Genomic DNA, 26,295 nt, shown 5'->3' on the forward strand with positions numbered 1-26,295 from the left:
GTGTGTGCGCAGATGTGAAGACGATACGCTCCGCGCGAAGATGATAATACACTCCTTCTTTTAAAAACAAACACTCGTTTTCTAAATTATACGCTCTATATTATTCTTACTCTCTTCTACCAGTGGAAGTGCGACTGCTACTCCGACTGTGCGTTGGCGAGGATAACAAGCCTCTGTTCTCCTCCTCGTCCGATGTCGTCGTTCCGCGCCGGAGGATGGCTTCGTGGTTGCCGCTCGGGATGCGATGGTGAGCCGAAGAAGAAGAAGCCCCGTTATTAAAACCACCACCGTTGTTGTTATTACTATGGATGTTTCGAGAGTGCAAAACCGCCCCTGTGCGCACGTCTTCGGCATCTTTACCTAGCGTCGACCCGGTGAAGTATAAGAGGATGGCGCAGACGCCCCAACTGCTGAAACTGAACATGAAGGCTTTCTCGCGACCGAATAAGCCGACGAGTTGCGCCACGATGGCCGGGCCGAAGCCTCGACCGAGGTCGTCGGTTAAGTTGAAGAGGGAAAACGCCGCGCCGCGTTGGTCCGGCGGGTTGACGTGGATGACCATCGCGCGGACGTTCACGCCGGTATACGTGCATAAAATACCGGCAATAGCGGCGATGGTGATGTGCGAGGCCATGTTTAAGAAGGAATCATTGTAGTTGTCGGTGCTTACCAAATATAACCACGGAAGGCCGCCGAGGACGACCATAATCGCCATCGAGTTGCAAAAGGTCCTGGGGGATTCGTTGTACGCTTTTTGACCGAGAATGCCGCCGAATACCATGCCCAAAAACCCACCCAAAGAAAATCCGAGCATGATCGAGGTCGCGTGCGGAACGCCTAACCCTTTATTCGTGGCTAAATAATCGTTCATAAAGGCATTGATGACCGACCACGGAACGCATCCAGGGATACCTTGTAATAACGCGAACTTGTTCGTGGGCACCGCAAGGACCCACTTTATGGAAATCCACGACGTTTGCGCGCCGGTTTTTATTTGTTCCCACACGGACGCTTCTTTGTTATTCTGGCCGCCGTCGCCGTCGCCGCCGCCGCTAATCGTACCGTGACTGCTACTATGAGTACCGCCGCCGGCGCTCGCCGCGACGCCGACCAAATCATCGCTCGAATAGCTATTCCCATCCATAATGCCTCTTTTCGGCTCTTTCACCGACGCTAAAAACAAAAATCCAACGATTACCCCGGGCACGGCGACGACGACGAACGGCGTCCTCCACCCGTACTCGCTCCCGACGTACCCGGCGATCCCTTGCCCCATCCCGACCCCAAACGACATGCACACCCCAACTAACGCCGACGCGTGCGATCGCCTGTGCGCGGGAAACAAATCCCCAATCAACGAAAACACTAAAGGTAGCGCCCCGCCAACCGCTATACCGGTCAGCGCTCGTATCGCCAACAACTGCTCGTACGTCTTCACCACCGATATGAACAAATTCGGCCCCTGCCCGAGAAATATCGCGAACGCGAATAACTTCACTCTCGAATACTTATCCGCTAAAATCCCAATCAACACGCACGCCGGAACGCCTAATAGGAAGAACGCGAACGCTATTTCGCCTCCCAGTTTTTCGTCTCTCGTTTGGTTGTCGAATTTAAACTCTCGAGCCATTTGCGTCAAGTTTGGCGCGATTAAGTTTGAATCCGCGTAGACGAAGGTCATGCCGAGCATGAGTAAATAGAACGTTCGTTTCGACTCTTTGTTTAATTCCGGGAATGGGTCGTAGTTTTCCATGTTTTGCGCGTTCTGTGTGTATCTCTCGCGTCTCAATTCATGCGCGACCTTTCAACAAAACGAGCGCGGGAAAAGTCCAATTCGTGATGCAAACGAGAACAAAAGAAAACGAGAAGAGCGCAAAAACGACGCTTTGGAGCGTTACGTTTTCGTGACGATGACCCAGACGAGAGCGCGTTCTTATGTATTCTATGCTCTCTCTCTCTCTCCCTCTCTCTCGGCTTTTGCGCGTGTTATAAAGTGAAGAACAACCGAAAAATATATTTGTGTTTTGTTTGCTTGTTTTTCTCCTCTTTTTCTTCGTTGAAAAATGCGAAAACGACTACTTCTCGCGACGATGGTTTCTTCTTCTTAACTTCTAATCTAAACTTTTACGACGCTCGCGACGCTCGTAAAGCGTTTCATCTGCGCGGATAACTGTTCGTACAACTCGTTATTTTCTTTGCTTTTGTTCTTGACTTGCTCCAAAGCTCGCGTGCAAACGGCGTCGGCTAAGCTGGAGTGTTCGTAGCCGCTATCGCAAAACGCGCGCAAGGCGCGCCACATTTCGCACGCGGATTGCGCGAGCGTTTCCGCGTTTTCTCGTTCGAATTTACTCGATTCGGAGAGGAGTTTCGAGCCGAACCCGGTGGATGTTTTCTTTTTCGGTTTAAGGGTTTCCGAGAAGACGTCGCGGAGTTGCGAGGCGAGTTTGACCGATCGAGAGGCGGTGTCTCTGGCGACGAGGAAGGCATCTTCGACGAGGTCGTCGAGGTAGGCTTTCTCGTTCGCGTCCTTTTGAGTCGTAGACTTCTTCTCTTCTTTCTTTACGCCTTGTTGTTGCAAGCCGGTTTTGATGTTAATGGGCGCGTCGCCGATCAAATCACCCTCGTAGACGCCTCGTTCGTAGCCAAACTCGTCGCGGAATTTACGCAACGCCGTTCGCAACGCGACCGTATCCTTCTTTTTATGCGACGCGCGGATCTTCTCAATCAACTCGCGGAATTTCTTCTCCTCCGCGCGACGTCTGGCTTCGTCGTATGCGTACGCGGATCCACCCGGTTGTTGACTCAACTCTTGCGAGGCTGCGATATTCGCGAAGCCGTTGTTGTTCTCAATTTGTTCGTCCTTCACCATCGCACCTCGACGCGAACGCGTCGGAGTCGTGTGCACTGCGTTATCTCCTCCTCCTTGTCCTCTGACGGAGCTTCTCGTCGGCGTTCTTTGTTCGGCGGGTGGTATTGGTACTTGCTCCACCGTCGCTTGCGATAACGGTTCTTCTTTCTTCACGACGGGAAGAACAACTTGTCCGTAATTTTCTCGAGAAAGTACGCCGTCTTCCAAACTGAACTGTTTCCCCATAAACGCCAATTCCGAACCTTTCTCTTCACCAGTCGCTCTTCGTTTTGCTTTGGAAAATATCAAACCCATTTTACGATCTTCGTCTCTTCCTAACGCGTCGGCGACGGCGGCGTGTTCGTTCAACACTCGCAACGCTTCCTCGTACTCTGGGCCTAAACGCATGACATCGATGTCTTTGATGAGCTCGGAGCCTAGCTGCGGGTCGTCAAACTGGACGCGAATGTTCAGTTTAGAAACAGTTAAAACAGATCCGACGTACGCGCGTTTCGCTAACGGGTGTTTCGCCAACACTCTTTGACCGACGATGAACGGCTCTGGAATCGGGATCAACTCGGCGGTATCGTTCGGCGCGGCGAGCTTTTCAATCTCCTCTTTGCTGAGCATTTTCCCCTTCAAGTTTGCCTCTACTTTCGCTCTGGCAGCGTTTCGGTGGTATTCTAATCTAATTCGTTCGTCTCTCAAGAACGGTATGGATAAACGTCGGACTTTACCCAAAGACTTGCGGACGTCTCTCCATTTCTTTCTCGATTGTTTCGACCACGCGGTTTCGTTGATGTCGCAGTGCTTCGCGAACCGCTTGAAATCGTTCCTGGCGAACCAGTCTTCGTCTGTACCTGGCATGAACCATTCCGCTAAAGCCCACTTGCGCGTGCGTTCGTTTCCACTTCGCGCGGCCATTTCCGCCAACGGGTGGTCGCGAGGGATTCCAGGCGGCGGTAACGGCGGCGGCGGCGACAACGCAAACGTGTAGCCAGCTTGCTTGGCCAATTTCGCGCGACGGTCGAGAAGGAATAAACCTCCCTTCAACGACCTCGAGCGTCTCGTTTTGTACTTTGCCGCCACAGCTTGCTCGAGCTTTTGTTTCCCAAAAGCAACCATCGCTTTCTGGTGTTCTAAGCGTAAATCTTCCTCGGTTTTTTGGCCTTCAAGTTTCAACCTCTTCCGCGCCGGAGAGACGATATTTTTCCCGCCTTGTTGTGAACCGCCACCACTGTTCGCTTTCTTCGGTCGGTCGCCGTTACTGCTCGCTTTCTTAGGTGCCTTAGCGTTGAACTTTTTCAACGGCGTCGCGGCGTCGGCGAGAGTCATCAAACCGTCCAAAGCGCCGCCGACATCCGCGAACGGATCGTCCTCCCCGTGATTCATCTCTTGTTCGTTGCTATTGTTCGCGTTCGCGCCGCCGTCCACGTTTTCTTCTTCGCCGTTATATTTGTGCGACTCTTGCGTTTGCTTGACCGCCGGCGACGTGTCTTGATACTCTTCGTCGCTCTCGAATCCTCCGTTATCGATCAACTTTCGTTTATTCTCTGCTCCAAACGCGGGCAAAGTCATCGCGTTCCCGGTGCTCATGGACGGACTCGATCTTTTCCCGCTCGGTTTCGGCGATAAAGACACTAAATTCCTCGCCGCCAACTGCGCGTCCTTCTTGTCTTTCCCGGTCAATTTATGCGCGTCCAATGGCAACTTGTTCTCCCTCGGCGTTCTTTTCCCTTTCTTCGGCAATCGTTTTGGCGACGGTTTCGTGCTGTTCCCGCTCGTCGCTCCGGCAATAAACGCCGCCATGTTCTGTTCTTTCTGACTGCTCTTCCCATTCCCGTTCCCGTCCGAGGTATCGTCTCTGGACGTGCTCCACTCTCTCGCGCTTTTATTCCTCGCCGCTTTCTCCTTTGCCGCCTTCTCTAAGTTGTCAAAATAATCTCTCGTCAACGCGTGCAAAGCCGCTGCCGAAGCGACCCCGTCCGGCAACGACAAAAACGCCTGGTTTTTATCGTACATATTCACGCACTCCTTCACCGACCTCCCCGTCTTTGCCGCTATAGAATCAAAGTTCGGTATGTGCTCGCTGTACGTATTCTCAAACCCGTCTCTTTCTTCTTTCAAACCGTTAAAAAACGCCACGCACTCCTCCTCGTTCCATCTCGGACCGAGCGGCGACTGCGAGACGATGCCTAATACCGTCGTCTGCGCGTCCAACTCGTGCGAGTGATAATTATTGTTGTTGTTCTTCTTTCTTTTGTTCGTGCTGCTCGGAGGTGGGAGGGGTGGTTTCCCCATGGATCCTCCTTTCGATGTCAGATTGAGCGGCGGCGGTCTCGTCGATTTTTTAGCTCCTCCTCTGTCTCCTCTTTCAGTCGTTCCCGTCGTGTTGTTGCTTACCGATTTCTGTTTTGCATTGATGCGCGAGAAAAGTACACGCAAAAAAGGTGAGCGTGAGATGTGCGTCGAACGAAAACGAAAGCGCTTCTCTCAAAAGCTGCGCTTCCGACGAACGCGCGGAGAGAAAAGCGAGAGCGCGAGAGAGCGCGAGACGAAGCGAATTTTTTCTGAATCTTCTTCCCCGTCGAGCGAGAGCAAATGTTTCGAATTTTACGCGCGCAAAAAAAGAAACACCCCCCCGTAACGAACGCTACGAAATTAAACGTGCCTTGCTCCCGCCAGATTTCTGTCCTCCGGATGCGTCTTTATCCTTTTTTTCCGTCTCCTCGGGGATGAACCGTTTCGGGGTGAGCGTTTTCCGACTGCTTTTACGCTCCGTCATCGTATGCGTGCGTCTGCGCTTTTTGTAACGAACACTTGTCCCTCCTTTCAAAAATACACCCAAAAAAACAAGAAATACGAGAGAGTTTTGTGATCACTCGCGCGCACACATCTTCCGCGTCTCGATCGAAACGCGCCTGAAAATTCGTGCGCGCGTATGCGTGTGTGCGCATGTTCCTCGCGTGCATTTTCAGCTCTAAAATCATCGCAACCGAGGAGATGCGTCTGTTTTTCTTTGCGTTTTCTGAGGGGGGTAACGAGAGAAAAAAGGTCCGACTTTCCCTCAAAAACACCAACAGATACACACGTATTTATTCAGTATTCACGCACACAAAACACAGAGAGAGAGAACACCGCTGCTTTCGCCGCCTTTCGAGAGAATTTGAGAGAATTTTAGCATCACGCGCGTAACACTACCACTTCTCGAGCTGTGTGTTGCTTTCTAAATCTCTCGTTTAAGAAGCGGACAGATTGCGCGCTTCGTTCCCCGGGGGGAGGATTACAATCAAAATACCGTCGTCTTCGTCTTCCCCTCCGTACAGATCCACCGAGGATTTTGGAAGCTTGAGCGCTTCGTCTGTATCCGCGGAGGAGGAGGACAACAACAACGACGAGAACAACGAATCATTCGCGAAGAAGAAGAAGAAGAAGAGTTCTTCGTTTTTTGTTGTCACGTCAAAGATCGGATCGAGGAGCGGGATGATGCTTGGTGGTGACGAAAGGGAAGGGTCCTTGCCGCGATTCGAGCGGACGAGTTCAGGCGGCGGGTACGAGTTATATTCCTCAAATAACGACGACGACAATACGAATACGAATAACAACACGAACGGAGGAGGAAGGATGCCTTTTAGAGATGTTGGATCGAACGTGTTCGATCAAGACTACAGCGACGACGAGGACGTGGATAAGTTGAACGCCAACGCAGACGTGCAAGTAGATTTAGGCGACGTGAACGACGACGCGTTCGATTGGAAGACGTTTTGGAAGTTTGTCGGTCCGGGATTTTTGATGTGCATCGCGTACGTGGATCCTGGGAATTTCGAGAGCGATTTACAAGCGGGTTTGCAGTTTAATTATAAATTGTTGTGGGTGTTAGTGTGGGCGACGATTGCCGGGTTGCACATACAGTCGCTGTGCGTGCGATTGGCGCTGTCGACCGGGTGGCATTTAGCGAGGTGTTATCGCGAGGAGTACGATAAGAAAGTAGTCAGAGCGTTGTGGGTGGTATCCGAGTTAGGGATTATCGCGTCGGACGTTCCGGAAGTGATTGGAACCGCGTTGGCGTTGAAGTTGATTTTTGGGTTTCCTACGGTCGTCGGCGTGTTCTTGACGTCGCTGTCGACGTTTGTGTTTTTGGGTTTGCAACACTTTGGCGTGAGAAAGTTGGAAGCGTTCATGGGGTCGTTAGTAGCGATCATGTCCTTGTGTTATTTAGGCGAGTTAGTGTATTGCGACGACGTGCACGTCGGCGAGGTAATCGCCGGTGCGAGTATTCCAAGAATTCCGAGCACGACGGCGCTGTTTATCGCGGTGTCTTTGTTAGGCGCGGTGGTCATGCCGCACAATTTATTTTTACACTCGGCGTTGGTGTTAACTCGAGGGTACCAGTTAGGCGAGAAGAGTTTGAAAAAAGCGTTCAAGTATAACGTCGTCGAATCTGGGATGGCGTTAACGGTGACTTTATTTATTAACTTTGCGGTCGTTATCGTCGCCGCGACAGAGATGCAAAAAATTACCGACCCTGCGGAACGCGCGGAGATGATTGACAAACCGTTACAAAACGCGCCGAAGATGTTGAACAAACTGTTAGGTTCCGCGGCAAAAGGTTTGTTCGCCGTCGCGTTATTAGCCTCCGGTCAATCGAGCACAATCACGGGAACCTACGCCGGTCAATACGTCATGGACGGTTTCCTCAAATTGAGAGTCCATCCGGGTTTGCGCGCCTTTCTCACGCGCGCGTGCGCCATCGTGCCGTCCTTAACCGTCGTCCTCATCGCCGGCGACGAAGACGCGGAAACTTTAATCGTCGTCTCCTCGGCGATTTTGAGCATTCAACTTCCGTTCGCGTTAATCCCGCTGGTAAAATTCTGCTCCAGCTCTCGCATCGTAGGTGAAGCCTTCGTCCTCAAAGGCCGGGCGCTGAAAGCGACCAACGTCCTCTCCGGCGTCATCGTCTGCGCGAACGTCAGCTTACTCCTCATGACGTTGTTTACGTCGAGATACGTCAACGCCTCCTTCGGCGGCATCGTTCTGGGCATGACCGCCGTCCTCTTCATCGTCGGGTACTGCTATTGCATCTACTGGTTGCTCGATCAACCCGTCAGGCAAAACTTGAAATCGAGAATCGATCAACGCTTAGGATTGGAGTCATCCAATTTTTACAACGACAACGACAACAACAACAACATGAACAACAACATCGAGGAAGAGGAGGAGGACGACGACGAAGGCGATCAGGTAGCCATGCTGAGAACGCAGCCGTCCTCTTAAACGTGAGCATAACATTTAAGCGAGAAGAGAGAATACTACTTCAGAGAGGAGGAAATACGTATAGAAGAAGCGCCGCGCGACTACAGCCCAATCATCGAAGCGAGAGTTTGTAATAATAGAATCAAAACGCTGTTTAATGAGGAATCCAGCAGCAGAGAACAGCGAACGATGCGAGGAGAGAAGACATCGTAACGCGTTCGTCTTTCGTACGCTTTCGCTCGAATATTTAGCGAGAGCAGAGTAGTAGACCTTTTGAGGCGATCCTTTTCGTCGTCACAACTTTCACGCGCGAAAGTACCTCTCTCTCTCTCTCTCTCTCTCTCTCTCTGCTGCGAAAACCGAAACGTACGCGTAACGATACTCTGTTAATACTACTCGTAAAAATGCGCGTCGCGACGAGTGGTAGTACCACCACCATTGCATCCTCTCTTCGTCCTCCTCGGCGTCTGCACCGTCTGCGCTCGGCGTCGCGATCGAAATCATCGTCGTCGTCGTCCGTTTCTTTCGCGTCGAGAAGCGCGCGAAAGGTGTTTCCCGAGGAAGAAGAGGACGAGGACGAGGACGACCAACGACCGAGCACGAGTTTTTCACCGTCCTCGTCATCGTCTGAATCGTCGTCTTCTGATAATACGAATACGAATGCGAATGATTCTTCGCGGGGAGGAACCCGGCGACGGATGGTTTTGGGTGGAAGTTCCCTGGCGGCGTTCGCGATGATGACGACGATCGATAACGGCGCATCTTTCGCCACGGAGGAGGAAGAGGAAAAAGTACGAGTCGAAGAAGCAATTCCGAAACAAAAACGAAGAGATATCCCGCTCGAAAAAGTCGCTCGAGAAACGTTCGCGTTTACCTTTTTTTACCCCACGGAGACGCTCTCGGGGAAACCAATCCCGTGGTCGGAGTCTCGAACGCGCGAGACGTATTCGAGCTCCGAGCCGATGTCACCAGACGCGAGGCAAAGAATCGTGCACGAGTTGATTTCGTTCAAAGGGCCACTGACGACGGTGGTGACGGTCGGGGAGTTACCGCCGAAGTTGATGAATAAGCCGGAGAAGGAGTGGACGGCGAAGAACGTGGCGAATGCGATTTTGGCGGATAAAGCGACGGGGAGAGTCGCGAGCGGACAGAAGATTTCGTTAGCGGAGGTGGATAACGCGGTGAAGGAAGAGAAGGAAGACGGGACGACGTATTATTACTACGAGTATATTTCGCAAGGCTCGCCAAACTCGAAAGAAGGTGAAGCGACGACGTATCGTCACGCGAGAGGCGTGACCGCGGTCAGAGACGGGTTCGCGTATACGGTGAGTATGAGCACGCCCGAGCGATTTTGGGACGAAATGGACGAGGGGTTCAACCAATCTATTCGCGCGTTCTCCTTAGACGCGCCTGGGAAGAAGTACAGAAAACCCGGAGACGAAGGATTGGACATTCTCCACGTGTTTGATTAATAATAATACTCTCGCATGAAAAGAAAAAAAGGATGATGCACTTTTTGTAATAACGATGACATTTATTCTTCGAGGAAACAACTTCACAACGTATTATGGAAACTTTTCTTCTATGTTCTTTTTGTTTACTTGGTACCTTCGATCGCTCGCTTACCACCGTCCAAGCAGTTCTGCAACAACATGGCGATGGTCATTGGACCAACGCCTCCCGGAACCGGCGTGATGAAACTCGCTCTCTTTTTCGCCTCGTCGAAATCGACGTCCCCGACCAACGCGTATCCGCTCTTCTTCGACTTATCTTCAACCGAGTTCGTCCCAACATCGATAACCGCCGCACCTTTCTTAATCCAATCCCCTTTAATCATCTTCGCGCTCCCCGCAGCCGCGATTAAAATATCCGCCTGCCTACAAATCTCTTTCGGATTTTTCGTTCTCGAGTGCACCACCGTGACCGTGCAATCCTTCTTGTTCAACATCATGCTCGCCGGCATCCCGACGATGTTACTCCTCCCAACGACGACCGCATTCTTCCCTTTCAATTCCACCCCGCTTCGCTCTAATAACACGATGGACCCTTTCGGCGTGCACGGCATAAACAACGGCTCGTGTCCTTTCATCGCCAGCATCCCGATGTTCAGCGGATGAAATCCGTCCACGTCCTTCTCCAAGGAAATAACCCCTAAAACTTTCTCCTCATCGATGTGTTTCGGTAAAGGCAATTGCACTAAAATCCCGTGACAGTCTGGGTTTTCGTTGTACTTTTTCACGACATCGATCAACTCCTCCTCGCTAATCGTCTCCGGTAACTCCGAGTGAAACGAGTGAATCCCAACCTCATCGCACGCTTTCCGTTTCATTCGCACGTACGTCTGCGAGTCCTTCCTCTCGCCGACAATCACCACCGCCAAGCCGGGAACTTTCCCACCGTATTTTGTTTTCAACTCATCCACTTCGGCTTTGATTTCCAGGCGGATATCCGCGGCTATCTTTTTCCCGTCGATTATCGTCGCTTCGTCGTCGTTTCCATCCTTTAAAAATGGAATCTTGTTTTTCAATCCGCTCAGGACGTTCCCGAGTGCGCTCAGAGCCTTTTCGACCGGTATCCCACCCATGATGATATACTCTTTTCACCGTAATGAGGGCGCACCGCGTGTGGTATAAAAAGTGCTCGGGGTTTGTTTCTTCTTCCGCGTTTGTCTTCCGCGTGTAGTATTTCTGAGGAGTAAAAAACAGATATAATACGAGAGAAGAAAGCGAGTTTTGTGTGGTGGATGTTTTCTCGCAAGTGTAAAAAAGCTTTGTGACGTTTCGGCCCAAATTTGAGTGCGAAATACAGACTCAGTCTCTCACGAGGAGTAAGAAATAAGCACTCACAAAGCCAAATTTGAGTAAGGATTACAGACTTAGGAGTACGAATTAGAGACTTAAGCGCGAGTACGAGACTCTGACATAATAATGTTCTTTTCTCTCTGCTTTATCTTGTCGTCACTACTCAAAGCGCAGAAAGGGAACTTTCGTTGCACACGACACACGCACACACGTTTTAACACTCTTTGCGCGCGCACAGAGTAACACCTTATATATATAATTTTAAATAAGCATGTCGTCGGCGGTAGCGCTGGTACCGTTTACCTCCTCCTCTTTCTCTCCTCGCGGGGGGGAGAGTTTTGCGGCGTCCTCCTCGTCGTCGTTTACGTCGTCGTCCGCGAGGATTGTGATGATGTCATCGGGGAAGAAACACCGACGCAATGCGCGACGAAGAGGAAGACAACGACGCATCGTCGTCGAAGACGTCGTCGGCCTTTCTGCCGCGCGCGAGACGACGAACGAGAGAGGAGAAGAAGGAAACGGTTTCTCTTCGCCTTCGTCTTCGAGAAGAGGAAGAGAAGTCGTCGCGCGCGGGTTTTTAAGCGACTGGCTCTCCAAGAACACCACAACCGACGATAAGAAGAAGAACAAAGACGGAAACGGAAACGAGCGAGGAGGAGGAGGAGGAGGAAGTCAAAAAAGCGTTTCAGAGAAGAAGAAGAAAACGACGTCGTCGTCGCAACAACAACAACAACGACGAAATGGGAACGCGACGAACCCCCGGGGAAGGTCGAGCGCCTCTTCTTCTTCGTCAAACAACAAGATAAGGAAGAATAAACCTCCGCCGACGAAAGAGCGCTCGTTGCGAACGCACGTGGAAAGAGCGATGGAGAAAGCGAGGAAAGCGGAGTATCCAGCCTACGGGACGAACTCGGATAAAGCGATAACGAAGGCGCAGATGAAACCGGATTTTGGGTTGAGGAGAGATTTGCACGAGCTGTATTCGGTGAAGGATTTGGACGACGAGGATCCGATTGGAGCGGGGAGTTACGGAATCGTGAGGAAAGTTATCAAGAGAGGCACGGATGAAACGTTCGCGTTGAAGACGTTGAGGAAGGCACCGTGGGCGCAAGTTCCGAGCAGTTTAACCGCCGTGGAATATTATCACTCCAAGTTGAGGAACGAGTTAGAGTGCATGAGACAATTAGGCGCGAGTTTGAACGTGGTGTACTTATACGACGCGTTCGAGGACGACGACGCGGTGCATCTGTTGATGGATTTGTGCGAAGGCGGGGAGTTATTGGAGAGGATTTCGGACGACGAGTACAGAGAGGCGGACGCGGCGCGCTTGATTCGAGCGGTGTTAAGAACCGCGGCGCAATGTCACTCGCGAGGGATTGTCTTTCGCGATATTAAACCGGATAACTTTTTGTTTCAAAACAACGACGAGAACGCGCCGTTAAAAGCGACTGATTTTGGTTTAGCTGGAAAATTACCGAAGAACCGAGACGAACCGTTAGTGAGAAGGTGCGGGACACCGTCGTACATGGCGCCCGAGGTGATCAATCGAAAATACGGCGCCGAGGCAGACGTGTGGAGTTGCGGGGTAGTGGCGTATCAGCTGTTGACTGGACGGCTGCCGTTCCGAGATGTGGTTAATCAGAGACCAAACGCGAAGGAAGTTTTCCGAGCCATCTTGGAAGACCCGTTAGATCTCGCGGAAGCACCCTGGGAGGTCATCTCCGAAGAGGCGAAAGATTTCGTCGAACACTTGTTGGAACGCGACCCGAAGAAAAGACCAACCGCGCGAGCGGCGTTGTTACACCCGTGGTTGCAAACCAACGAAGCGCAGTGGAAGAGCAAACAGAGAAGGCAAGTTTCTGGTGGCGTCGCATTAGGTGGTCAAGTCGTCGCGAGATTGCAACGCTTCGCCACGCAAGGTTTGTTGAAAAGATCGGTCTTGCGTCTCTTGGCGGGTGAGATCGGGAAAGATTTGAACGAGTTGGAAAAAAATAGAAGAGAAAACAGCGCGGTTGCGAGCGATATCGCGACGAAGAAGAAAATTATGGTCGTCAACGGACCGATTAAACAATCGAAACTGACTGGAATCGACGAGAAAGAGTTTTTAGAGTTGAAACAACTCTTCGATCGATTGGACACGAGCGGCGATAACTTGGTCGAGTTGAGCGAACTCGAAGTCGGTTTGAACGAAATCGGCTACGACGTCACCGGGAACGAAAGCGAACAACTCTTGGCCAAGTTAGACACCTCCGGCGATGGTGTCGTCGAGCTGAACGAGTTCCTCGCCGCCTTGGTCGATTGGGAATCCGTCGAAAAATCCGAATCCTACCCGTCCTGGGTCAAACGCGCGTTCGACTTGCTCGACGAAGACGATTCCGGTCTCTTGGACGCCAACGAAGTCGCCAACTTTGTCGTCGGCGACGCCGACGATATCGACTTTTCCGACGAAAATAACGAATCCGTCCGCCGAAACGCGCTCATCCGAGCCTGCATCGCCGAAGCCGACGGCGACGGCGATGGTCAAATCGACGTCGAAGAGTTTGCGAGTTTACTCCAAATGGACCCGAGCGACGGCTTAGACCAGTACGATTGGAGGTTTTCCCAAGGCGGAAGTTACGACGATTCTTTCGACGAGAGCATGGACGAGGAGAAAATAGTTTCAGAGAATAATAATAATAACACCATCGTAGAAGTTTAATACTAACATATTTATATCAGATGATGCGTTATTCGCTTTTAAATATAAAAGAACCATCACCACATTTTTTGCGCTCACAGCACAAACTCATCATCAAAGAGGCAACCTCAATATCGGAAAAGAACAACAAAAAATAATTATCTGTTGATTACTTTTTGCGATCCGGATTCTTTGCGGCCTTCCCGCTTGGCGTCGTTCTTCGCTTTCTTCTCCTCCGCCTTTCCCGGATTCGCTTTCGCCTGAGAGCGCGAAGACGGTGGTCAGAGAGATGAGATCATCGTTCGGGAGGACAAAAGTAATCCAAAAGAGAGAAAAAGAGATCTTTTGGACGACGAAGAGAAGACGAGAAAAAAAAACATGTAAAATTTAAAGGGCAAAAAATTGATCGCACCTTGTTCGCTTGCTTCTGCTTTTTCTTCTCCGCGTCCGTGAGCTTATCTTTCTTACCCGGCGCTTTATCGACGGCCATTTTGTTTCGAGATGTTTTAGGTGTGTTTTCTCGTGTAGTGCGAGTACGCGCGAGTAATAATAATGAGGCATAAAAACACAATTTTCAAACCGCTCTATTTTTTTTTTTCAATTTTGTAAAATTTTCCGTTTCTAAGCGTGGCAAGACAAATCTCTCTGTTGTTGAAGAGCAGACTTTGAAACGCGTTCGCGCGACGCGTTCAATTCGCATTCCTCGAAAGAATCAATCACCGTCTCTTCTTACTCCCGCCTATCGTCTTCACCTTATTCTTATTCTTCTTCTTTTCACCAGCACTACCACCATTTTCGGTCGTCTTGGAATCTTTCTCGAACATGTTCACGATCGCTTCGGTTCTCCTTTGACTCTTCTCCCACGCCTCTTGCGCGACCGCTCTCGGCGGTTTCAACTCGAAGAACTTTTGAACGATCGCGCGAGCGATCATCGCGCTCAGAGAGTAGAATCCCGTGCATCCCATTTGCGTGAAATCGTCCCCGTCCACGCCTCGGTGGACGAGGTTTTTCACCATCCCCGGCGGATTGAACGGTAACGTCGAGACGACCACGCCTTTGAATTTCGCACTTAACGTTCTCAGGAACAAAATATTCGCCATCGCGGTCAGCGGTGCGAGTTTCATTTTCATCGCGTTCACTTTTCGCGTGTGCGTGGCTAAATCGAGGTCCAAACTTTTCTTCTTCTTTTCCAGTTGTTTTTTCTTCGAGTTCTTTTCCTCCGAAGAATACGACGCGTTCTCTTCGAGCAGTTTCCGTTCCCGTTGTACTTTCTCGATTTCCATAAGCGTCGTCTCCAATTTCACTCGATTGAGTTTGAACTCTTTTTTCCTACGAACGACGAGGTAGTTGATGCATTCGAGTAAAAGTTGGAGGAAAAATGCGGCGCAGAATATCGTCAGAGCGGGTTGGAGCGCGTACTCCTGCGAGGGAGGAGAAGAGGGTGTCATTGTTTCGATGACGATGCGTTTGATAAAAGTGGAGAAATTTTCAAACTTTTCCTCACTTTCCAACTCGATGACACGCAACACCTTTCCGTCGATAACATCTCTCCACCCACCGGCGAATACCATCACCAGCGACAACTTCGTCTCGATCGTCGGGTTCGGGAGTTTGTTGAGCAAAAATTCAGCGTTATATACGTCGCCAAACTTGCGGAACTTTTCAGTCGTTCGCGTCAGAGGATACCGACGCGTTTTCGCGCACACGTCTCCGATATTTTTCTCGAGAAATATAGCGAGGAAGGAGACGAGAGAGATCGCGTCTTTGTCGGTGGAGGAATGCGAGGACGCGTCGTTCATCGGGTGTAGATTTGAGATACCGATGGAGGAGTATCCCGCGCTGGCGATGAGAGAAGCGGAGTTTAATTTCACCGCAGTGGTGACCAGAGACGTGGAAACGAACGAGGTGGTTGGAGAGGAAGACGTGAAAAGCGTGTGCTGCGTGAGAGGGAGCGACGCGCTGTACACGAGTCAATATTGTAAAAAAGTACTTTTCGAAGGGAGGGAGGAGGATAGCTCAAAGTGCGAATGCGTGAAGTGCGCGTTGAAAGAGTTTGGCGAACCGATGATTTGGACGGACGAGCTCATATTCCCGACTCGAACGTATTGTCGACACTGCGTGTTAGCCGCTCGAGGCCTCGGGAAAGCCGTCGAAGATGACTTCTTAGACAACACGTTTTTAGCCGATAGAAAGACGCGTTTGAGAGAGCACTTAGAGAGAGACCCGAGTATTTTAGAGGAGCTCCCGCCGGAGTCCTTAGCGGTGAGATACGGAGGGTGATTTGATTTGATTTGATTCGTGCGTATTTTACCATCGAATATTGTAATAGCTGATTGTATGTGTATTTTGTACTAACTTCGTTTACTATATAATCTTATACTTTCAACGTTTTTATATTTGCTAGGAGATTTATATGATACTTTTACGCAACCAAATGCACGGCGCCGCCAACCGCCTTGATTTTCGTCTCGGCTAATTTCGAGACGTATCTGCACTTGATCACAATCGGCTGATTCGGCAACTGCCCTTTCCCTAAAAGCTTAAAGATTCCAAACTCCGTCAAGTCAATGCACGGTGCCTTGCTCGTGTCCTTCGCGCACGCCTCTCTCTTTTCCTCTCCAATCAACGTCCACACTTTATCCAAGTTAATCACCGGTCGAACGTAATGGTTCTTGAGTTTGTGGAAGTGGCGCATGCCGACTTTACCAAAATAACCCGGGTGATATTTATCCATGAGGATTCGGTGGTGGTGCTGACCACCCGCCATACCGCGACCGGACGGATGTTTGCGATGCTTGCCAATTCTACCGTGACCGGCGGAGACGTGTCCGCGCTTCTTGCGGTTTTTGTGTCTGATTATTTTGAAAAAAGAGGTGGGAGAGAAAGTTTTGTGTCAGCCTTTGTTTGTGTGGGAATGGGTCTTACAAAGAAAACGATGAAATCGATTCGCGCGGTCAAAGACACCCCCCCCCAATCGCACACAACCGCTCTCGCACTAAAGCAGATGATATCCGCGCGACAAAATTTCGTCCGCGTTTAAAGAAACCACCAAACGTGCTTTCCTACCCTCGCGAGTACCGCTTTAGCGCGCGAGAAAAGACCCACATTTTCTTCTCCCACAAACTCTCTCTCAAAGGCTCTTTTCAGTCGGCGAGCACAATTTCAGAGAAGATGAAATTCGCGAACGGATCCTCGTCCTCGCGCACCGACGCGACCGACGTATCAACCGCAACGAAACTCCCTCGAACGAGACATAAAAAGTACGAAAAGAAGAGTAATAAAATACGATATGCAATACTCACAAGTGCGTCGGCATATTTGATTCTTAAAAATGTGCGCTAACTCTGAGGAACGAGGAAAGTGTTCTCAAAGGGCTTCTCCTTAAAAAAACTCTCTCGTCTTTGTTTGACAGTCGCCAGAAAAAAAGTCACTCATGTCTCTTTTTGCTCGTCATCATCATCATCGTCGAAACTCTTTGCTCTCGGTGTTGTGCGCTCGGTGCTTTGAAACGACGACTTCTTCTTCGAGCGCGAGCAGCAGCAACACTAGACGCATTTCTTTTCTTTCCAACACGAACAGTGCGACGACTACGAAAGAGAGAGAGAGGACGACGAGAGAGAGAATTTTTGGGGGAAACGAGGAGGATGCTTTGGCGCCGAAGATTCCTTTCGCGGCGAAGATGAACTTTAACGCGTTCCAAGTTCGAAGGTACAAACGCGCGAACAGGAAAGTGTCCGTGGTTTTACAGGAGAGAACGAAACATTTAGGGAAGAAAAGCGAGGTGGTTTCCGTGAAACCAGGGAGGGCGAGGAACCATTTGATCCCGCAGAAATTGGCTAAATACGCGACCGAGGAGAACGTGGAGAAAGCGTTGAAAGAAAAAGAGGAGAGAGACGTATCGGAGGAGGAAGAGGAGGAGCATTTGGACGAAGACGAGGAGAAGAAGGTACGATTATTTTATAACATCTCGTTTTTTAGTCGCATCGAGAAGACACGTGCATGTGTATAGGCTGTGATGACTCTGAACCTGTTCGGACTAGAGTATCCGAGTTCGCAAACGTTCGCGTTTATAGTAACGCTGAAGACAAAACAGCGTTCCCTTGGCTGTCTGAGCTTAATCACACACGCGTGTCTTGTCTGACTATTTGATAGTATTCTGAGAGAGAAAAGGAGCGCGATGACGAAGATACCCGATTCGCTAAAAATGTTGACGTAGTCTTTATAATAGACGCTGTCGAACCGGCTGTGGAACTGAGCGCTCTTCGTATCGATTTTTCGCGGTCGAATAGTAACTTACGCGTTCACTTTTTCTCGCACGACTTACACAAACAGAAATTAAAATTAGCTATTAAAATGCTCACGAGAGGGAACCCGGTGACAATTAAGCGCGCGACGAAGCGGAAAACGGACGTGTTTAATATTCCAATCACGAAAGACGACGTCGTCAAAGAGGTGAGATTTTCTTTTTCTTTTTAAATCCGAGGAACCGCCGCGCGAGAAAAGAGGAATGAAGGAAACAAAACGCGAAATAAAAGCGAGTGATGAACGATTGTCACCTGAGCATAAGCGCCTCCGGATGAATGTCCGGACTATGCCATATAACGTGAGGAAGATTATAATTCTGACGCTTTTATGTTTATGTTTACATCGACCGCATCATTTTTCTCTTCGTGACGAAAACAAACGTTAAACTCTCGTTCTCTCTCTTCTTTGAAAACAGGTTGCCAAGCAAAAAAGCGTGGACCTGGACACTAAATCCATCATGTTAGACAAACCCATAGACTCGTTAGGCGAATTCGACGTCCCGTTATGGGTCGACGGTCGCGAGCTCGAGGAGAAGCTCAAACTCGTCGTCAAGAAGAAAGCGTACAAGTAGTGATGACGATAGTGGTACACGCGTGTTGTTATTAAAAAAAAGAAAGCTATTCGCTACGACATGTATTATTATTTCATTCGTTGAACAACCACGGCGATGTTCGCGTGGTGTAAAACGTAATTCGCGACCGAGCCTAGGAAAAACTCCTTAATCGCGCCCCGTTTATGACTCGCTAATACGATGGCTTCAAACTTGTAACGAGAATTCTCGTTCTCATCCACTCTTTTACTCTCTTCAATGATAGCTTCGGCCACGTGATGCTTATCCGTCTCCAGCAATTTCACGATTACTTCCACGCCGCACCCGCACTTTTCCAAGCGCGGTTTTATGTGCGTCTCGATCCATTCTTGCGCGTGAAGCACGGCTTCGGCTTCCGAGTGGTCGTGCGACAGACCGAAATAGCTCGACCCGTGCGGCACGATTTGTTTCTTCGCGACCGAAAGTACGGTCACGATATCTGAAGGTCTGAAAAAATTTTCGCACGCCCACGCGCACATCTCTTCCGAGCTTGAAGTGATGTCCACGGGTAAGAGCACGCGTCGTCGTCGAGAGTTGTTCGTGGACATTTCTCTCTCTCCTCTTCTTCTTTGTGATGTGTTTTGTTTTGCTGACTCGTTTTCCCAAAGGAGATTTTTGTATTTAGGGTATTAAACCCTACTCACCCGAAACACTCCTTTCCTTTCTCTCTCTCTCTCTTAAAGAAGAAAATCTTCAGAAAGCGCGCATTTGCACTTAGGCGAACACACATCTGCACAACCAAGATGGGCAAAAGAAAAGCGAAAAAGAAATCGAATTCCGTGAACAAAACGAATTCGTACTTGAGTCGTTATCAAGTGAAGTTCGCGCGGCGACGAGCGGGTACGTTTTTCGCGCGCATCATTTTGCCATTTTTTTTTCCTCCTCCTCCTCCAGAGGGCTTATTGGAATTTGAAGACGCGCGAAACGCTCGAGGAGTGAAATCTTTTCGCGTTCGAACGAGACCGAAAGTTGTTTCTTTGCGAACAGTGCGAGACTTTCGTCGAAATGCGCGCGTTTTATCTCGAGACGCGTGGTCGCTTGTACTTTTTTAGGCGCGCAAAAGAAACGCGATTCGCATTTTCCGGGAAACACGTTCCAAAAGCTGACCCTTTTTCCCTCTCATCGTTCTACCACACAACTTTCATCATCTTTCATCACAGGCAAAACGGATTACCAAGCTCGCCGCGCTTTAATCGCGCAAGACAAGAACAAGTATAACACGCCAAAGTACCGATTTGTGGTCCGATTCACGAACAAACGCGTGATTTGCCAGATTGTCTACGCCACCATCGCGGGCGACGTGACCGTCTGCCAAGCGGACTCCTTGGAGTTGGACAGATACGGGTTGAAAGCGGGGTATACGAACTATCCAGCGACGTACGCGACTGGTTTGTTGTGCGCTCGACGCATGCTCACCAAGTATAACTTAGCGGAGACGTACGAAGGTAAGACTGAGGATCTTGGGGAAGATTATCACGTTGAAGCGGAAGGGGACGCGAGACCGTTTAAGTGCTTTTTGGATACGGGTTTGGTGAGAACGTCCACCGGGGCGAGAGTGTTCGCGGCGATGAAGGGCGCCTCGGACGGCGGTTTGGACATCCCGCACAACGAAAAGCGTTTCGCGGGCTACGATTTGCAAGACAAATCCCACGATCCGGACACTTTGGAGAGATACATTAAGGGCGGCGTCGTCGCGGAATACGCGGAGGAGATGCAAGAGGAAGAACCGGAAAAGTTTGAGGCGCACTTTTCCAAGTACTTAGCTGCGGACCAAGACCCGACGGAATTGGAAGAGTTATACGAGGAAATCCACGACGCGATTCGCGAAGACCCGAGTTTTACGAAGAAGCCGAGATCTAAGCCGGCTGACGCCGGTAAGAAGTTCAAGTTGCCGAAGTTGACGTACGAACAAAAGAAGGCGAACCTCAAGGCGAAGATTGAAGCTTTGCGCGCGGAGGCTTAAAAAACAACACATAATCAATAGAGAGAGAGAGAGAGAGAGTCGGGAGAGACAGAGAGAGTCGAGTAATATTAACGTAATAACTACTATAAAAGAGATAACAAAAAATGTGTCACGCCTTTTCTTCTTCTTCTTCTCTTTGTTTGACTTTCCTCACATTTTCCCCGAGACTGGCCTCTTTCTTTTCTCGATGGAAACGACCAACACGCGATGAGCGCTTCTCTGAAAACCACACCGCATCCTCCGTCTCCGTCTCCTTCTTCTCTCCAAGAGCACCACACGATCCCACCTCTGATAATATCCGACTGTTCGCACGTGAAAGACACGCTCTCTTGTTTACTCCACACGATACTCTTTCAACGGTCGCTCGGTCCGATTTCAGTCCGCGACTGCACGTGCGACTTTTGCGACGTGACGTATTGCCAGGCGAAATCAGCGTCAAAATCAAAAGGAGGAGACGATAACGACTTCGTCGTTGGGAAATACGTGGATGATAAGATTCAGAGAGTGATTGAACACTGCATGCAGATGGCGGTTTCAACGAATCATCGAGTCAAAGAGGTGACAGTTTTGTTGCACTTTTACGAGAAGACCATGACGACGACGACAAAGAAAACGAGCAAAAACAACAGCGCGAGTAACAGTCACAACAGCAGTCCTCGCGGCGGCGCGGGGACGTCGTCGTCGTCGTGGAAAAATGGCATTTCCGGCGGCGGCGCGACGATTCAGACGAGCTCGTTGACGAATCGAATGCGCAACGAGGACAACGCGCAGGCGAAGAAGTTTGGACGAAAGTGGGAGACGTGGCAGATTTCTTTGGAGATGTGGGACGAGGACTCGTTGCTGGTCAATTCGAGAGGAGAGTCGATGGAGAAGCAACGCGAGCGCGCCGCGAATGACTTGGCGGAGACGTTGAGTGGGACGATGACGCATATTTTAGCTCTGTGCGAGGAGAAGAAAGAGCACGTGCCGGCGGTGACGACGGAGAGGATGCCGAGTTTTCCGTTTGAAATCGAACTGGTCGAGATTGACGGGTTGAATAGTCGGGGCGGGAGCGGGAGTCAAGGCGGGGTGTTTTCGAGCAGTTTTGGGATGCTGAAGAAGTTGTTGAAAGACTCCACCCCGACGCAGTTGATTTAGATTTTTTAGATGTTAGAGACGTACGTCGTCTCGATGGATGCGCGCGTGTGTATATAAAATAATGTAAAAGAGAACTATTCTTGATAAGTTTAACTCGCATCATCACTTTGCCATGCGATCTCTCTCTCTCTCCTTCTTCACTTGCCTTCTCACCAATAACTCGTTCCTCAATCGCGCGGCTTCGTTTTCGTCGAACTCGCCCATCATCACCCGTCGCATTCTGCTGTGCAAAAGCTTCTCCTCTTCCATCTCTCTTTCCTCTTCTTCCGTAATTTTACGCACTGGAAACCACCCGGGCAATTCGAACGCATCGAAAGCTTTACCGAGCTCTTCGCTCAACATCGCGCTTCCCATCCCGGCGACGACGCCGCCTAACAAAAACCCGCTCGGCGCGCCGCTCACACCTCGATACAACCCCCAAATCGCACTTCCAGTCACTCCTCCTGCTATCATATCGTTCATCACACCATCTCTCTGTCTCAACAACTTCGCCGTCTCTTTACTCCCTAAAAAAGTCCCTCCGACGACGACAAAATTCGTCGCCATGTTCAGCGCGTAGTGCGGCGCGACCGAAACCGGGCGTCCGCGAACCAACGCAAACGCGAGACCAGATGCGACCCCAGCGCACCCGCAATAAAACGTGCCCTCGACCACGCGCTCGAGCCACCCAGGATTGCGTAAAATCATCGGGTTGCTCGGTAACGAGAGCGGTTTGATGATATCGTTATTCGTATTCTTAGTAGTAGTAGTATAAGCGGCTCCACCATCATCATCCTCTTTCTTCTTCTTCTTCTCTTTCCGCCAGAACGATCCACCCCCCATCTGCGTCCAAAAAGTGAGGAGTCTCGTGTTATTATTACTACTCCTTCTACTGTATTCTCTCGATTATCTTCTCGTTCTCGGCATAAACTTCTGTCCTTTCTGACTCAATCTTTTCCTCCTCTTTTGCAACTCTTTCTCCAATTTCCCCGCACCTGCGGCTTTCAAACGCTCGTACTTTTCGAGTATTTCCAGCTTCTTCTTGAGCGATTTTTTCAGGTGATAATTCCTCGGCAAGAGCTTTTTCTCTTTCACTTCCACGTCTGTATCTCCTCCTTTCGATGACTTACTCTCGTTCTTCTTAGTCGCCGAGGGCATCTCTCGTCGCTCTCTACAAGGGCAGTTTTTGTGGGGGAAAATTATTCCATTTCTCCTCATTTTTTCTCTCTTAAACCTCTCTCTTTTGATGCACGCCTCCTCCTCCTTTGCGGCGTTTTCCACGTGTTCCAATCATCACTCGTCGTCGCGTACTTCAGTGTCTTCGAGGAGCGCGAGGAGCAAAAAAACGTCCGTCATAGAGGCGTGGAATCGTGATGATGATGCGCGCAGAGTAACAACAAATGGAACATTAAGATACGACCGAAAAGAAGAACAACAACTGAATGCGTCGGCTTTCTTCACCCCTTTTCGAGCGCAAACGAGGGCGAAAACGACGTTTACGGCTTCGAGGAGGAGACGACAAAGTGGACGAGTTTTTTGCGTCGTCGCAGGAGGAGGAGGAAAAGGAGGAGATTTGAACCAGCCGTTACACGCGATGACGATGCGAAGGAAACGCATCCGCGCGAAAGAAGCGTCGATTTTAAAACTGCCGGCGGCGTCGACGAAGAGGAAAGTGGCTATTTTCGTCGAGCCGTCGCCGTTTACGCACGTCAGCGGGATGAAGAATCGGTTTTTACGTTTGATTGAAAACTTAGCCGAATTGGGCGACGAGGTTGTGGTTATCACGCCGTGCGTGGATCCTCCGGAGGAGTATTGCGGGTGTAAAGTTATCGGCGTGAAAGGCATCGTGTTGCCGTTTTACGGCACGGATACGCTGTTGTTGTCCACGGGTTTGAGCGGGAGAGTGTATCGGGATTTTAAGGAGAAGAAACCGGATTTGATACACTGTTCGACGCCGGGGACGATGATTTGGGCGGCGATTTTGTATTCGAAGATGTTTGGGGTGCCGTTGGTGCAGAGTTATCACACGCACATTCCTCATTATATTCCGCGGTATACGCCGGAGGCGTTTGGGATTGCGAGGTTTTTACAGAGGCGGATGTGGGATTTAATTCGCATTTGGAGCGGATTCGCGCAGACAACTATGGTGACCAGTTCAATCATGGAGGAAGAGTTGAGACAGATGGGGTGTTCGAGGTTGCAAGTGTGGCAAAAAGGCGTGGATACGGTGACGTTTAATCCGCAATTTAAAAACGAAGAGTTTTCCAGGCGCGTGTTGACCGAAGGGAGGAGTGGACCAATCATCGGGTGCGTCGGAAGACTCGGCGCGGAGAAGAACTTGTACGCTTTGAAAGAGATTTTGACGTATTTACCGGAAGATACGAACGTGGCGATCATTGGCGATGGACCGGAGAGGAAAGCGTTGGAGAAACACTTCGAAGGAACGAGGACGACGTTTACCGGGATGTTGACTGGAGAAGATTTAGCGATGGCGTACGCCGGTTTAGACGTGTTTGTGATGCCATCGGAATCGGAAACGTTAGGATTTGTGGTCATGGAAGCTATGGCGAGTGGCGTGCCGGTGGTGGCGGTTGCCGCGGGTGGATTGTTGGACATCATGACCAATTGCGCCGGGAACGCCGGGGAGTTGTATCCGTCCGGGGATTACGCCAAAGCCGGCGAGTTGACGAGAAGTTTACTGACGGATAAGCAAAAGTTGGCGAGATACTCGCAAGCGTCTTTGGAGTACGTCTCGCAGTGGTCGTGGATGTCCTCGAATAAAAAGTTACGCAATCGACAATATTTCAAAGCCGTTCGCAGACATTGGAAAGCAAACTTTGGTAAGGAAAGAGCGAAAAAGATTAAAGTGCGACAGTGGATGGCAAACGCGTTGCAGTTTGTAACGAGTGGATGGTTTCTGGTGAACTTGGCCTTCATCGTTGCCGCGTTTGGGATTGTTCTCGCAGGGAGGAACTTGGAGTTATCCGCGAACGTGGCGAAGAAAGTCGCCGCAAATAGCGCCACAGCGAACGGGGTCATCAAAACCGTCATCGCGGCGATTGAAACTGCAATTATGAAATATGGCGTTCCCGTAGCCATGTCTGCGAACGTTGTCGCGATTGCGTTAGCAGGCATCGTGCCGTTTATGACAATGATTCCGTTGTTCATCGCGAGTGGCTTGTTTTTTGGCGTCATCCCGGGCGGCGTTTTGAATGTCGTCGGAGCAACGGTAGCGGCAGTATTCGCGGCGAACGCTTCGCGTGCGGTCGTGAAAGCGGCGGCGACGACGAAGCAACCAGCCGAGCTGGTGCTCGTAAAATCCAACGCGCCCGTCCGACGATTCTTGAAAGCTCAAATGTCCGCCGTAAAAAACGGCATCGTCAATGAAAACATCATTTCGCAATGTTCCTCCATTTGCGCTTTGCGATTATTCCCACACTCGCCATTTACGGTCGTTTCGTACGTTCTCGGCGCTATTCGAGACCTTCGGCTTCGCGCCATCTTTCTCGGCACCGCGGTTGGTACCATTCCGTGGGCCTTATTCTACTCCTTGGTCGGCAACAGCGGTAAAAGCTTGCTCCAACTCTCCTCCTCTTCCGCGAAGAAAGCCGCCATCGTCGCGTCGAGCAAAACGCCAGCAGACTTGGCCGCTTTCACGAGTGAACGAATCGTCGACGCGTTATCGCGCGCGGACAAACTCGTTCCCAAAGTCTTAACGGGCTTGGAAATGGTGATTGTCGGTATCGCGCTTGTCTTGACCCTTATAACCGCGGTCAGAGTCGCGTTGGACGTAAGAGCCGAACAGCAGAAAAACAACCACCAAATGGAATCCTCATCCGGATAGGAAGGGTTTTAATACTCATAAAGATACCAAAACGAACGTGTAATACACATCCTCCACGTAACATCTGATACGCCTTTTTTCCTCAAGTCTTTTAAGTGGATAAATCTCTCCACAAAAATATATGCTTGGCGCATCAACAGTCCTCTCTCAAACGACCGCCGGGGTCGTCCACAAACGCGACAGCAATGCATTCGTAGTACCATCATTCACAAAATCATCTCGGTTGTCTCGGCAAACGTCCATTCTTGCGTCGTCGTCGTCGTCTTCCTCTCACGGGGAAAACAACGACGAGAACGAGAAACTTCGCGTTCCATCGAACCTTTTCCCCGGGTTCCCATCCCCGGAAAAGAAAGCCGCCTCATCTTTGGTCACGCTAATGACGATGGCGGCGTGTCGCGTTGTTTTAGATCAGTGGTGCGGGTCCAGGCATCGATCGCCAATGTACAACAAACTCATCGATTACATGCAAAAAGGTGCCCCACATACCAAAGGACAGCCCAGACCGATACTAGACGGCAACGCATGGCTGCACGAGCTCATGCGACACCCGGAGCTCGATTTCCGCCTCGCCGCGGTACGAATTCTCGAAACGAGGAAACTGTTAGTCGATACGGAGTTTAACTGGGACGCGATGAACGCGAACGCGAGGGAAGGAATAGTCGCGGAGAGCGTCGCTTTGAACAAGTTATATTTGAGTCAACTGGCGGAGTGTACCGAGAGCGAGGAGTTTTGCGACGCGGAGGATGTACTCAAAGACGACAAAAGAAACGACGACGATTCGGAGGGAGGGTGATTTTGACCAGACTACCCCTGCTCGACTTGTGCGTAGGGAAGATGATACGCTTTTAGTATGTAGTACTCATCAATACTGTCGTTTTACACGTAAAACGTAAAGCGCG

The 26,295-nt window shown here is 50.3% G+C and overlaps 15 protein-coding genes across 15 annotated transcripts; 8 read left to right on the top strand and 7 right to left on the bottom strand.

Annotated features, from left to right (window-relative positions):
* Positions 1 to 106: 106 nt before the first annotated feature.
* Positions 107 to 1,753, bottom strand: Bathy02g01780 (major facilitator superfamily; the record flags this gene model as incomplete). Its single annotated transcript, XM_007514889.1, has 1 exon — positions 107 to 1,753. The coding sequence occupies one exon, from the start codon at positions 1,751 to 1,753 to the stop codon at positions 107 to 109; it is 1,647 nt and encodes a 548-aa protein (XP_007514951.1).
* A 363-nt stretch (positions 1,754 to 2,116) lies between these two features.
* On the bottom strand, positions 2,117 to 5,149 carry Bathy02g01790 (predicted protein; the record flags this gene model as incomplete). Its single annotated transcript, XM_007514908.1, has 1 exon — positions 2,117 to 5,149. One exon carries the CDS (start codon positions 5,147 to 5,149, stop codon positions 2,117 to 2,119), a length of 3,033 nt encoding a protein of 1,010 aa, XP_007514970.1.
* A 1,182-nt stretch (positions 5,150 to 6,331) lies between these two features.
* Positions 6,332 to 8,122, top strand: Bathy02g01800 (manganese transport protein MntH; the record flags this gene model as incomplete). The annotated part of the gene is made up of 1 exon (XM_007514589.1): positions 6,332 to 8,122. One exon carries the CDS (start codon positions 6,332 to 6,334, stop codon positions 8,120 to 8,122), a length of 1,791 nt encoding a protein of 596 aa, XP_007514651.1.
* A 383-nt stretch (positions 8,123 to 8,505) lies between these two features.
* On the top strand, positions 8,506 to 9,573 carry Bathy02g01810 (predicted protein; the record flags this gene model as incomplete). Its single annotated transcript, XM_007514550.1, has 1 exon — positions 8,506 to 9,573. One exon carries the CDS (start codon positions 8,506 to 8,508, stop codon positions 9,571 to 9,573), a length of 1,068 nt encoding a protein of 355 aa, XP_007514612.1.
* Positions 9,574 to 9,698: 125 nt separating this feature from the next.
* On the bottom strand, positions 9,699 to 10,685 carry Bathy02g01820 (predicted protein; the record flags this gene model as incomplete). The annotated part of the gene is made up of 1 exon (XM_007514756.1): positions 9,699 to 10,685. One exon carries the CDS (start codon positions 10,683 to 10,685, stop codon positions 9,699 to 9,701), a length of 987 nt encoding a protein of 328 aa, XP_007514818.1.
* A 488-nt stretch (positions 10,686 to 11,173) lies between these two features.
* On the top strand, positions 11,174 to 13,600 carry Bathy02g01830 (predicted protein; the record flags this gene model as incomplete). The annotated part of the gene is made up of 1 exon (XM_007514476.1): positions 11,174 to 13,600. One exon carries the CDS (start codon positions 11,174 to 11,176, stop codon positions 13,598 to 13,600), a length of 2,427 nt encoding a protein of 808 aa, XP_007514538.1.
* Positions 13,601 to 14,295: 695 nt separating this feature from the next.
* Bathy02g01840 (predicted protein) lies at positions 14,296 to 15,378 on the bottom strand (the record flags this gene model as incomplete). The annotated part of the gene is made up of 1 exon (XM_007514520.1): positions 14,296 to 15,378. One exon carries the CDS (start codon positions 15,376 to 15,378, stop codon positions 14,296 to 14,298), a length of 1,083 nt encoding a protein of 360 aa, XP_007514582.1.
* Positions 15,379 to 16,001: 623 nt separating this feature from the next.
* Bathy02g01850 (large subunit ribosomal protein 27a) lies at positions 16,002 to 16,686 on the bottom strand (the record flags this gene model as incomplete). The annotated part of the gene is made up of 2 exons (XM_007514458.1): positions 16,002 to 16,431; positions 16,658 to 16,686. The coding sequence occupies 2 exons, from the start codon at positions 16,684 to 16,686 to the stop codon at positions 16,002 to 16,004; spliced, it is 459 nt and encodes a 152-aa protein (XP_007514520.1).
* A 572-nt stretch (positions 16,687 to 17,258) lies between these two features.
* Positions 17,259 to 18,455, top strand: Bathy02g01860 (predicted protein; the record flags this gene model as incomplete). Its single annotated transcript, XM_007514808.1, has 3 exons — positions 17,259 to 17,525; positions 17,732 to 18,031; positions 18,300 to 18,455. The coding sequence occupies 3 exons, from the start codon at positions 17,259 to 17,261 to the stop codon at positions 18,453 to 18,455; spliced, it is 723 nt and encodes a 240-aa protein (XP_007514870.1).
* A 68-nt stretch (positions 18,456 to 18,523) lies between these two features.
* On the bottom strand, positions 18,524 to 19,021 carry Bathy02g01870 (predicted protein; the record flags this gene model as incomplete). The annotated part of the gene is made up of 1 exon (XM_007514426.1): positions 18,524 to 19,021. One exon carries the CDS (start codon positions 19,019 to 19,021, stop codon positions 18,524 to 18,526), a length of 498 nt encoding a protein of 165 aa, XP_007514488.1.
* Positions 19,022 to 19,216: 195 nt separating this feature from the next.
* Bathy02g01880 (predicted protein) lies at positions 19,217 to 20,436 on the top strand (the record flags this gene model as incomplete). Its single annotated transcript, XM_007514886.1, has 2 exons — positions 19,217 to 19,313; positions 19,634 to 20,436. The coding sequence occupies 2 exons, from the start codon at positions 19,217 to 19,219 to the stop codon at positions 20,434 to 20,436; spliced, it is 900 nt and encodes a 299-aa protein (XP_007514948.1).
* Positions 20,437 to 20,643: 207 nt separating this feature from the next.
* Positions 20,644 to 21,573, top strand: Bathy02g01890 (unknown protein; the record flags this gene model as incomplete). Its single annotated transcript, XM_007514775.1, has 1 exon — positions 20,644 to 21,573. The coding sequence occupies one exon, from the start codon at positions 20,644 to 20,646 to the stop codon at positions 21,571 to 21,573; it is 930 nt and encodes a 309-aa protein (XP_007514837.1).
* Positions 21,574 to 21,675: 102 nt separating this feature from the next.
* Positions 21,676 to 22,395, bottom strand: Bathy02g01900 (predicted protein; the record flags this gene model as incomplete). The annotated part of the gene is made up of 1 exon (XM_007514990.1): positions 21,676 to 22,395. One exon carries the CDS (start codon positions 22,393 to 22,395, stop codon positions 21,676 to 21,678), a length of 720 nt encoding a protein of 239 aa, XP_007515052.1.
* Positions 22,396 to 22,798: 403 nt separating this feature from the next.
* On the top strand, positions 22,799 to 25,396 carry Bathy02g01910 (SqdX; the record flags this gene model as incomplete). The annotated part of the gene is made up of 1 exon (XM_007514894.1): positions 22,799 to 25,396. The coding sequence occupies one exon, from the start codon at positions 22,799 to 22,801 to the stop codon at positions 25,394 to 25,396; it is 2,598 nt and encodes an 865-aa protein (XP_007514956.1).
* A 121-nt stretch (positions 25,397 to 25,517) lies between these two features.
* On the top strand, positions 25,518 to 26,189 carry Bathy02g01920 (predicted protein; the record flags this gene model as incomplete). Its single annotated transcript, XM_007514522.1, has 1 exon — positions 25,518 to 26,189. One exon carries the CDS (start codon positions 25,518 to 25,520, stop codon positions 26,187 to 26,189), a length of 672 nt encoding a protein of 223 aa, XP_007514584.1.
* Between the last annotated feature and the right edge of the window lie 106 nt (positions 26,190 to 26,295).

The sequence above is a fragment of the Bathycoccus prasinos genome (genome assembly GCF_002220235.1).
Source record: "Bathycoccus prasinos genomic : Chromosome_2".
In the NCBI taxonomy this organism is placed as follows: domain Eukaryota; kingdom Viridiplantae; phylum Chlorophyta; class Mamiellophyceae; order Mamiellales; family Bathycoccaceae; genus Bathycoccus; species Bathycoccus prasinos.